Source organism: Centropristis striata, chromosome 3, assembly GCF_030273125.1.
Source record: "Centropristis striata isolate RG_2023a ecotype Rhode Island chromosome 3, C.striata_1.0, whole genome shotgun sequence".
In the NCBI taxonomy this organism is placed as follows: domain Eukaryota; kingdom Metazoa; phylum Chordata; class Actinopteri; order Perciformes; family Serranidae; genus Centropristis; species Centropristis striata.
The window spans coordinates 11,585,523-11,597,228 of NC_081519.1; the positions used below are offsets into that span (position 1 = coordinate 11,585,523).

General features: G+C 42.7%; 2 protein-coding genes across 3 annotated transcripts in view; one reads left to right on the plus strand and one right to left on the minus strand.

Annotated features, from left to right (window-relative positions):
• Positions 1-7,260, minus strand: part of srgap2 (SLIT-ROBO Rho GTPase activating protein 2) — a 66,930-nt gene extending 59,670 nt beyond the window's left edge. For both annotated transcript variants that reach the window (XM_059328141.1, XM_059328134.1), the window contains exon 1: positions 6,172-7,260. In XM_059328141.1, the coding sequence (XP_059184124.1) occupies positions 6,172-6,238 (67 nt within the window). In that variant the 5' untranslated portion in view covers positions 6,239-7,260. The remainder of the gene's footprint in view (positions 1-6,171) is intronic.
• Positions 7,261-7,436: 176 nt separating this feature from the next.
• fam72a (family with sequence similarity 72 member A) lies at positions 7,437-10,481 on the plus strand. The gene is made up of 4 exons (XM_059328161.1): positions 7,437-8,154; positions 8,389-8,466; positions 9,058-9,182; positions 9,283-10,481. Exons 1-4 carry the CDS (start codon positions 8,003-8,005, stop codon positions 9,375-9,377), a joined length of 450 nt encoding a protein of 149 aa, XP_059184144.1. The 5' UTR covers positions 7,437-8,002; the 3' UTR covers positions 9,378-10,481.
• Positions 10,482-11,706: the final 1,225 nt, after the last annotated feature.

The window sequence follows — 11,706 nt, forward strand, 5'->3', positions numbered from 1 at the left end:
ATATCCCAGCTAGGTAACAACAAAGTCCTCCATGCTGTGTGTGTGTGTGCGTGTGCGTGTGCGTGTGTGTGTGTGTGTGTGTGTGTGTGTATGTGTGTGTGTGTTTGGCACGAATAAATCTCAGCTACATGGTGTCAAGGCACAAGGTAATCCAATGACTAGGCATTCAATTCAGGTTCATAAGACACACACACACACAAACACACAGATGCAGACACACTCCTTAGACACACTGCTTCTACATCAAAGATGGGAACACCTGAAAAGAGGGAGGGGAGATTTCAACCAATCCCAACATGCCTTAGTGCTACAGGCCTCATAAAGGGGTGGTAGCCAGACCGGTAGGATTAGCCAACCAGTGCAGACGGAGCATATGTTGCCCAATCAGAGCATCTGGAACATCTGGCCCCAATGAACAGCAGCTGAACTCTGACCTTACCCACTTGGCTTCACCGGCTGCCTATTTTTCATTCATTCTCCAGCTCTCTTAATCTATCCCTTCATCTCTTGGTCACTGGCACAGATGAGCTGTTTGTCTTAGTCTGGTGTTGTTCTACACAAGAACAGGTTCATCTGCATATCATATGATGATAGCAGACATTCTTCTTTTATCGCTTCGCCACGGCTTGCATCCAGAATGCAGGGAGGGATGACTTAGACATCTCAATCCAAATGGCAATAACACAATCAGCGACTTGTAAGCTGCTTGTGTGCACTGAAGGAGGCCAGCTCAGCACTTGTAGTGTTGGTAAATTTAATGCTGTGTGTTTTCTCGCAGGTGCTGCAGCAGCCCCAGTAGTAAATTTTCATATCGAATACTGAAGAATGAGGAGGGGGATAGGTAGAAGGGAACAGAAAATCAATGAGTGTTTTCAGCCACGTCGTGTCTGGTGCTGACACAGCACAAGGCGGTCGCTACAGTGTGCACACACACACACACACACACACACACACACACACACAAACCGAAAACGATGGTGGGACACCCGCTATGGAACACATTGTTCTATTGTGACTCATCAAAGGGAATAGAGGATTTTCACTCCTAAAAAATACCTTTATTTCTCAGTTCCTTTCTATTCTGAGAAGCAAGAGTGCTGACTGCAGTGATACAAATCCTCACACACCGAGCCCGGTAGCATTGAGCGTGTGTGTGTGTGTTATGTGAAAGGCAGTTGATTCCTTTGCCCAGACACAAAGCCGTGGGCCCAAACAGGAAGCTTCACACACACAGTCTCCCTTTAAAATCTGTGTGTGTTCGGGCCGGACTCCTGAACCTCAGTTTCACACAAACATCCTTCCTGACTGATTATTTTAAGCTCTGTTGCCGTTTTTAATTCAGCTCACAATACAAACACACAGATCCAAGAGCCCCCCCTCTTTCCATTTCACCGCCACGCTCTGAAAGACATCCACACACACACTTCTTGTGGTTGGTAAGTGCATCACTGGACTCACTCAATACAGTCCAGCCCTAATTGACAAGGGGTTGTTAAGGAGAACACACACATAAAGCCCTAAAACAACCACTAATTGATTGGCCTGAAGATGTCTTCTCACATCAGTCCACCCATGTGATGTTTGCTGAGGTGAAAGCTGCATCGAAGAGGTCACAGTTACAATAACATTCTCCATTGTCTCTATTCCTTCTGCCTCTTACTCTTTCATAGTGAATAAATGAAAAACAGAAAAGAAAACAGAACCTTCCTTAAATGTATGCCAGAGGACCCCTCTGCAGTATCCTGATCAGAAGCATCAATCAACCTCAGTGCACACACAAACAGAAATACTCAACTCAGGCAGAAGCCCCACATACGCCACAATCACTGCTTGCAGACAAACCTCTTGCTGTGTCACCACCTTTCCTATTGTGTGCTCGTGAAAGCAGCCATTTATCCCAAATCATATGTTTCTCTGGCTGCCTTGTAAACAGGCAGCTTAGTAACGTACACGTAGGCAGACAAACACACACCGTTTTCAGTTTACGGCCACAGGCTCTCATCCCTCCTCAGGAGAGACAGATCAAAAAATCCTATCTGCAGAGTTTGAATGAGTTTATTAGCAAGTCTGGAAAAGTATAATAGCCTACATCTGTTTTGGAGATACAGCCTGTGTGCATACCAATAAAAGTTATTCAGCACATCATCAAATTAGCTGGCCATCTCTGGATTTCTCAACAAAAACACCCCACCACAATCAATAGGTTTTATCAGTGGCAGCAGTGGTAGCCACTTATTAACATTCCCAGATGTGTAAAACTGACAGATGCTTGAGCACCGAGCCAAAATGTACATGAAAAATGAAACATCTGTCAAGTGTTTTTAAAGACTCAGCACTCCCTAATTTTCCACTAAAATGTTTCCCTTTTCCTGAATTAAAGCTTTCCATTTAAATATCCTGGAGAGATGGGAATAGCTGCTAGATGTGCATTGACTATAATAGTGACAAACCTCAGAGTGATTTGGAGTCTTTCTAAAGGCAAAGTAGCTTTCTGGATTTGATTCCGAATAAGTGCTCTGTGAACTACAAGTGCTAGGTGATAAGCTCATTCCTCAACTCCATTTCACTGCTCTGTATAACCATTTACATCTGTGTTAGAACATTCTTATCCCCCTTTAAAAGTGTCTCGCTCACTTTTCCCTGCTATCTTTCTCTCTTTCTTTCTGCGTCTCAGTCACTCTGACTCTTTCTTATACACACACACACACTCACACACACCCTTCCTGAGCAGTAGGAACATTCCTTGCATCAGCCAGAATCCCATATTAAGAGTATCAGCACTCTGCCTGTGGGAAATAACGCAGGCTGAGAAAAGGATGGTGGTATTCAAGCACTGATGTACATGTGTGTGTCTGCGTGCACAAGACTGCAGCTAATGATTAGTTTCTTTATCAATTAATGTGCCAATTATTTTTTAACTGTTTGGTGTATGAAATGTCAATGCAAGTTTCTCAAAGTTCAAGGTGATGTCTTTAGATGTCTTTTTTTGTCAGTAATAACCCAAACACACGCAGTTTAATATGCTGAAAACAGCATTTTCTGCAGTATTGCAGCTCGACTTATAAAAGCAATTTTCTTTAGCTCGCTTTTCAAAAGGTGTGATGACTGTGTCCATGATATCTCATTCCTACCGTAGGAAATTGCTTCACAAAGTTACAGAAAGTAGACAAAATAACAGTCACATCATGAAAAATGACAGGTCACATTGGGTGAAAAGGTAAATGGACTGTATTTATAAAGCGATCTTCTAGTCTACCGACAACTCAAAGTGCCTCATAGCACATGCCAACATTCACACAAACATTCCTTCACTGATGGCAAAGGCTGCCATGCAAGCAGTCGGGGTTCAGTGTCTTGCTTTGGGGCACTTAGACACTCTCTCTGCAGGATCCGGGGGTTGACACAGGAACCTTTCGACTATTAAAATCGCTCTGCCTCCTGAGCAATGCCGCTCTAAGATCAAACAGCAGCATTTGTCAGCGCTTGATGCATGTTTTCAAACTTGAAAAACATGAAGCAATATGGAGCAGCAGACATCTAGGCTAAATTATCTCAAGAAAAATTCCTGAGTCTGTAGCATGAATGCCATGGTGTGTCTTAGAGTATGCTACAGTAGGGTATGATAGCACTGCACCAGTGTTCCATCGATGACCAAACTGTTGGTGCATTGGCCAAACAAAATGCTAATTATAGTAGTTAATATGTCATGGGAGGGTTTTGAAAATAATCAGAACCAATGCATTCAACAACAGTTATTTTGTAGACCCCTGTGTGTCTGTTAAAATGGGCATCATGCATCTTCCTCCACTGCTGCAGAGACGTATGAATGTAAGCCATGGGAGGATTTACATTCATTTCCCTCATGATGCTGCAGTGTATGGCTGCAGAGTGAAAAGAATGTTCATGTTCAGAGGCATACAGGCTAGGGGGACTGCAATAGCGGACCTATTAAAGCTCTGGGAAACAAGACAGACACTTGTTATCAAATAGAGTGAGACCGAGATGTGACGTGTAGGTGCGTTATGTATTGCTGCTTGATACCCTTCATTAGGGAATATCTAACAGCAGAGTGCAGGGTAATAACAGACTGTCTGTGTCTCCCAGAGAAGGCAGACTGCTGGGAATGTCACAGCAGACACACAGCACCTGTAGACGCCTCTACACAGATGGAAAAACACACACACACACACACACACACACACACACACACACACACACACACACACACACACACAACACACACACACACACACACACACACACACCACACCAAAACAGTAATGAGGATGCACAGCTTTATCCTTTCATCTGTTCATTCCAGATAGAAAAAGATGGTAAGTGGAAAAAGCATGTGGACAGAGTGAGGTAGCTCAACAAAGCTGTTCGCTAGGGAGCAGTGAAGTAACTGACAGGAGGAATCGATGCAGAGGGTCGATGGACAAACATTAAGTTCCACAAGCTGACAAACACAGCGGACAGCCCTCACAATGCAGCATGGACGGAAAGCCTTTACACAGGCTGCCAAGCATAAACAACAGTCTACCGGGACACTGAGACAACAGCGCTAATGTCACTGTGGTGACAGCTAAAGGAGTCTGCAGATGCGCAGGTAAACAAGGGGAAGTGACTAATAAGAGGTGGTAAACAGTGAGCTGAGTCGAGTTACACTGGATTCATCTGCTCATTAGTTTAAATACCTTTAAGAATATGTGGCCAAATCAAACACCAGGACAGCTTTTGTGTGATTTACAAATGAAAGGATTTGGAGCAGTGAAACATAGATTCAGATGCTTCCACACAGGGTACCAGGGAATCAATGATCATTGATAGGTATGAAACTGGCATCAATTATATGACACGACTCAGTTTGAACCCCCAAGAAAATCTTTTGGAAGAAAGAAACCTTTTTGCCATTTTGGCACTTTTTGGTGACCCCACACTTTATGTCAGTGTTTGCTTGCCACCCATCTAAATATCACCATCAGTTCTCCAACATAGTGATTTGTGGCAACCACCTTGTTTGCCGCTGACTTGCTGCGCCATCCCAGTTGCAGGTGACAGCAGCTTTAGGGCTACCAGGTGACACATTTGGAGACAAGGCTGGGAAGAGGATGTGTGTTCTCAAAACGACATGAGAAGCGGGTGAGGAGGAAGGTGGTAGCCCATTTTATCTGGTGATCTTGCACTGCAGCAGCAAGGGAAACATGCTGTCCATGAGGAGAGCAGTATCCTGTCCCCTCTCTTCCACCTCCCTCTCCCCCTTTCCTCTCCTACACCACCAACTTAAACCCATAGATGTGATAGACAATCACTGTAGCCCTGACTGACACTGCCCAGCTCAATACAGCGTGATTGTCTGACAAACACACACCCACCCACACACATACATACATACACCAGCCAGTAAACAGTTAACATCTGAACGCCCCTTTCTAACCACTACAATCTGCTCTCCCACCCCTGCTGCTCTATCATGTCCTTGATCGTGGGCAGGGGCGACACCAATGAACTGTGATCAATGGACAAGGCTTTGCACAAATGGATCATTTAATTGCAATCTACATTAAAGCCATGCACACATACACACGTTGCACACACACACACATTTGCAGCATGAACGGACGGCAGTGCACACCAGCAGCACAGACACGCAGGAGACAGAGAGGGAGAGAAAACGCCCTGCCTTGTTCCATGTCGAAACCCCAGCCCTCTGGGTAGTGTACACGGCACACATACACACACACACACCTCCTTCACATAGGCTTTTCTTTAGAGACCATATAGAGACCACATCTGGACAACAACACTGATTTCAGAGCGGGTTTTTTTTTTCTCCTGTCTTTGTTGGCCATCTGTGTGCAGCGTTGAATAGGAGCGATCACACGCTTAAAGACACGCTGATCATGATGTTCTAGTTATGCTTGCAATCATTGATATATTATTGATCTGCCACGTCCGCGTGACGAAAATTAACCTTCATAAATGGTTGGTGAAATACAAAAGGGAAGCGTACCCTTTACGCCTGAGAGGAGAGGTGAGGGGGTACAGAAAACCATGCAGTCAGCCAAGTCAAGGAAAACAGTCAATATGGTAAGAAAGCACAGATTTAACGGCGCACCACTTTAGCTTGTGCTAAATATTTACACGTGAGACGCTTTTAAAAAGTTTTACCTTTAACTTGAGTTTCATATTCGGCCACTATCTCCTTGTCCTTTCGGAATTTCGCCGGAGACGTCATGGCTGAGTTTGGAGATCAAACCACTTGCCCTCGTAGCGAAGTCAATTTTGTCTCAATCAATCAAAACTAAAAAGCAGTAGACGGCGGGGAAATGCCACTCTGGAATAGGGTTTGAAGGGGAAAAAGCGAGCCCAGATGAGAGATTGCAGCTCCTCAGTGTAACCGCGGATCTGTATTGTCTCCCTGCCTCTGTTCACTCCAGGCGCATTGTGAGTTTGGCGCTGCTGCTGCTGTTGCTGTATGTTCCCATCCGCCGCCGCGCCTCACCGCCTCCTCAAAACCGGTTATGGTGCAAACAACTTCAAGTGAAAGGAGATTCATTCCCTTCTTAAGAAACAAACAGTGATATTGTTTCAGTAAGCACTTCCAAAAGTTTTTTTTAAATCTATATTTACCCTGAGCGGGTCTGGAAGCTGCCAGTCCGCCTGTCTAAACTAAACTGCTCTCCTCTTCCCCCTCCTGAAGTGAGAGAGGAGGAACCGAGTGGAGATGGAGGGGCTGGCTGGTCAGACCCAGTGCGCAGGACAGGCATGGATGCACACATGGATAGTATTCATTCGGGTACTTAACCACATTTTTGCAGACAATCCCTTAAGTTTAGGTAACAATCGCCATGAGGCATGTCTTTTATGACCAGATGATATATATTTTACTTTAAAACGATATTTAGGATGATTCGCCAGTTGCAATGTGATGCTAATGTATTCCGAGGTGTGTAAAGTTTATTTTTTATTTTTAGTAACTTTATGACTTATAGGAGACAATTTGTCTTACATGTCCTTATGTTGAATTTAAGTGACTGCGTAACTGAGTATTTTGTAAACAAAACGGGAAAGTATCTGTTACTTTAGCTAGGAATGTAGCTAGCTGACGTTAGCCCCAAAAGTCTAAAATTAGCTTTAGGTTGTTAGCAAGAAATGGGGGTTCTCTATTTCATCGTTGAACATATTACAATGGGTATTCATTAACCTTATCTTACATTTCGACGACAACTTCTTTCATGAAATGGTGTAATTTAGAGGTAGCTTATTTTAAAGGAAACCCTCCTCCTCATAGTTAATGCACCAACTTTTTTTGGTTAGACTAAACCATAATCTGGCCTGATTTTATAGGACAACAGCTCTACTTCCCACACCAAGATTGGTGAAATGGATTTTGAATGACAGGCAAGGTCACCAATCAGCTATCAGGATTTTGAAAGTGGGCGTTCCAATGAGCATTTGGAACCAATTAATTCCAGACTTTGTAATGAAGGTGGCCAATAGCGTCGGTTACTATGGAGTGTATCCAATCAGAATCAGATGTAGGGTCTTTTAAAGATAGTTCAGGAAGTGCCGTTAAATACCAGGAAGTTGTAAACAAAGCTGACAGCTATTTAGTTAGCTGTTAACTACATCTGAATGGATGCTGATCCAGCCGTGTAAAGCAGGCTACTTTTCGCCGATATCGTTTAGTAAACAAAAATACAGCTCCCTGTCTTGTTTTATATAGAAATCGTTTGGCGGAAATATATATTTTCCGTGCGTTTGTTCATCAAACTGACGTTAGCTACCTTCCGTTTTGTCGTTGGGAAAAGGCTAACGTTTGCACAAGGACGTTCGCGCTAACGTTAACGTTTGCGAAGGTAACGACCAATCGTGTATTATTATCCCGAATTGGACGGATAGTGAGCAACATCAGTCGCCGGTTCGTGTGTTTTTCTGCTGCATTCGCCATCTGGGGACAGAAAGAGCGAGAGAGTTCTTCCATTTTAGCAAGACAACAATGTCTACATCAAACGCGAATTTCAAAAACAAGTGTGTGACCCAGGTGAACTGCATATTTTGTGACAGTCTGTTGTGCACAAGAGGCATGAAAGCGGTGCTCCTTGCAGACACCGAGGTTGAGCTTTTTTCGACTGATATACCTCCCAATAGGTAAGTGCTAAGCTAGTTAGCAGTGCTGCTAGCCTTTGTTTATGTCTGTTGTTGTTGCCAGGACGAGATGTACCGTAGCTAACTCCTCTATAATAAACATTTCATTTGAATAGGACACACTATTGGTACCAAAATGATGATTAAAAGAGTGTGTTGCATGAAAATATGTAATTAATGTTGGTTTTAACCTTTCATGGCTATGTTTGTTTCTCATTACACGCACCCTCCCCCAAGAACTGTTGACTTTGTGGCCAGCTGCTACTCTACTGAAAGCTGCAAATGCAAACTGAGAGACATCGCATGTCTCAAGTGGTATGTAAAGCTCTTCTATAGCCTGCAGGGTTTGCTTTAGAAAAACCATCTGCTAATGTGAGATGTTGATGATAAAAAGCCCAGCCACCTCTGTTAGCACAGCAAACAAGTAGTTCCTACCCATGTAGCTGTTTTTATAGTACACCTGTAAAGCTGCAACTCCAAACTGTTTTTGTTGTCTGTTTATATATGATGAATCCTGAATAATCAGTTGGCCTATCAAACATCAAACATCAGACATCAATGGTGCAATTCCCCAGAGCTCAAAGTGAAATCTTTTATAGTCTTGTGTTGTGTGGCCAACAGTGTGAAGTGTCAACATATAGTTTAAGCTCTGTGCACCTGTTGTTAAAATGAAATTCTGCCATTTTTTAATCATTTCTGATATTGACCTAAAGGAGAATTAGGTGCTACAGTGAGGCTTTATGGGCCCTCTTTTGTATTCCCAGGCCTTTGTTGTTGTACACAGGGCAAAAACAAACATCTGTTAGATAATAGACACCAGCTAGTGGAGTTAGCACTTTTTACAAGTGCCCCCAGTAAAGTGCTGACACACGTTTCTTCTTTATTCTCTCACCCTCCCTCTCCCAGTGGTAATGTTGTGGGCTATCATGTTGTGGCCCCCTGTAAACCCTGCCTGCTCTCCTGTAACAACGGCCATTTCTGGATGTTTAACAGTGATGCCGTGTCTACTCTCAACAGACTTGATGCGACAGGTCAGTATAGGCAGCCCTCGATGAAGTTGAAATTCTTTGAAGTTTTGTACCTGTTGAATGCGTTTCATAAAACCCTTGTCGTTCTCCAATGTGTCTGCAGGTTTGAATCTGCTCCTGTGGGGTGATCTTCCCGAGCTGGATGACAGTGAGAATGAAGAATCAGAAAGCCCATCAGAGGAGGAGTGCATCAGGTAGAGAGGGACACGGACAATGTGAGAGAAGTGGAACGCCAACATTTGAGGTGGAGCTAGAAGAGTGTACAAACCATGCTTGAGATAAGAGAGAAAAGAGACGTTATAAAGGGGTAATTTAATGCTGGATAAAATAGGGCAGAAAAGTGCTGCAGTACTGCTCGGCATGGGGTGAAAACTGCATGGTGCACATCTAGACACACCCCCAATCAGTGATGTCACAGCAGGTGTTTTGCCTTCGGGAACACCTGCTGTGACATCATTGATAGGGCTGTGACCAGAAACACAACATGCACCAAAGTAAGAACCCACAGAGAACATTGCAGCAAAAGTTTTGGCCCTATGTAATACAGTGTTAAAATTACCCTTTAACCTGTGACCATGCCTTTCCTCATCACTTCTCACTGTTAAAAGCACAGACACACACGTCACACATATTCTTTACTCTCTTTTTCTCTTCTTTGTATATTTGCATGGGCTACTATAAAAACATGTGGCTGAAGTAGACTGAAAATAACAGACAACTAGACTGGGTGGTCTAGTGCATTCTACTTCTAATCACAGAGTCTTCGTTGAGCTCATGGTTTGGGATCAGCCTCGTGACAAGTTGAGGGTGTAGTATGATAAGTCGGTGGAACTTATCAGCGAATGCTGTGCTTTTTCAAGCTGTTTACGTTCAGTCCAATTTTCTGAGAAGATGACCACAATTCGCCTACCTTCATTTTAATGGCAGTTATAATCTGTACATTGAATATGCTGTAATAAGCAAAAACTCCCATAAGAGTTCTGTCTTAAAGGCTTATATTCTCTCTGTGTGGCTGGGTGCTGACTGAAAGTTGAGTGCTTTTTGAATCTCGTTTATTGGAGAATAGCACAATGATTGAATGATTATATATAAATATATATATATATATATATAAAAAATATATGAGTTCCTTGCTTTAAGGGCATATTTGATTTCGCGTTACGATCTGACATTCTTTCAGTGATATGTTTTGATATGCTAATACTGTGTTTGTTACACATTTGACAGAAGCAGTATGTGCTTAACACCCAGAAGAATCTGACTGTAGCAGTATCTGATACTAACATACTAACTTATGCATATGGTGTGCTTCCACAAAGGCCTGGAGCAGCTGAATTTTAAGGTTTAAAGTTTTTTGGTGAGAGCTAAAATCAAGTAATACGTTCCCAGATGAGGATGATGATATAGAAAAGATGGTGCATTTTTGCAACATACCATAACTTTGGATGTGAAAGCATAATTATGAAGGCATGAGTTCTAAACAGATTCCTGCGTCCATGCGCTGTTTTTGTAACATTTCTGTATAGTTTCATGTAGCGACATAACTGTAGCACCTGAAGAGAAGAAAAAGTAAACTCCAAAGAATCATGGAACATATCATTATGGACTGGCTACCCCTCTAGAAAAGATAGTTACGTAATTTGGGGCCAGTTTATTGAACAGGGCTCGACCATTACAGTTGAGAAATAGAGGTGAAATGTTCAATAACCCATAAACATTGCATACAAATATCCAAATTGATTCAACTCAAAGAATCAGATTAACCTGATTGAAAGGAATTGTCAGTTTTTGGGTCACATTTTCGTCATCAAGACTAACGTATAACTATGTTGTATCTTAATTGCTCAAAATATAAAGTGACTAAAATGGCAACCATATTTTCAGTTTTTGGAAAGTTAGTGTTGAGCCCTGTTGAATAGCTTTTCCCCATTTGTAAGTAGTATGTTGTGAAATTAATCTTAAATCAGTGGAGCTGACCATAAAACTCTCAACCCTCAATATGCTATTGGCCTTACTGATGCTGTGATTGCTGACAATGAACCTTTGTTAAGCTGTGGACTCGAGGTTGATGCTGTGCGTTAGTTGGTCATCACCCACTGACCAGGCGTTCTCCTCAGTCTGTTGTGCCAGACACAAGCTTCAACATCCTCCAGTCACAAGGGACTTAACTCAAGTCAGTCCTTTTTTGGCAGTGCCATCCTTCTGCTCTTGTTATTGTCTCACTGCTGTGCCCTGCTGATACTATCATCCTGTCTTAAAGTAACAGTCCTTCTCTGAGTGAATGAGAGTTGCCTGTTGGCAAACATAGAATGTCTTACCTGAAGGAATAGATAAAGGAAAGGGTAATTTGAATTATTATTGGCCTCTATGTTTATCTATGCTATAGCCTTTAGTATGGGGAAAAATACACATAGAGAAAACTTTGTCTAGATTTTCATGTCCTTCACCTCAAAGTTCTAACTGACAGTCTGCTACACTTGCACACCAAATACTGTTTATGTGGTAAACTGATAGGATACAGTTCATC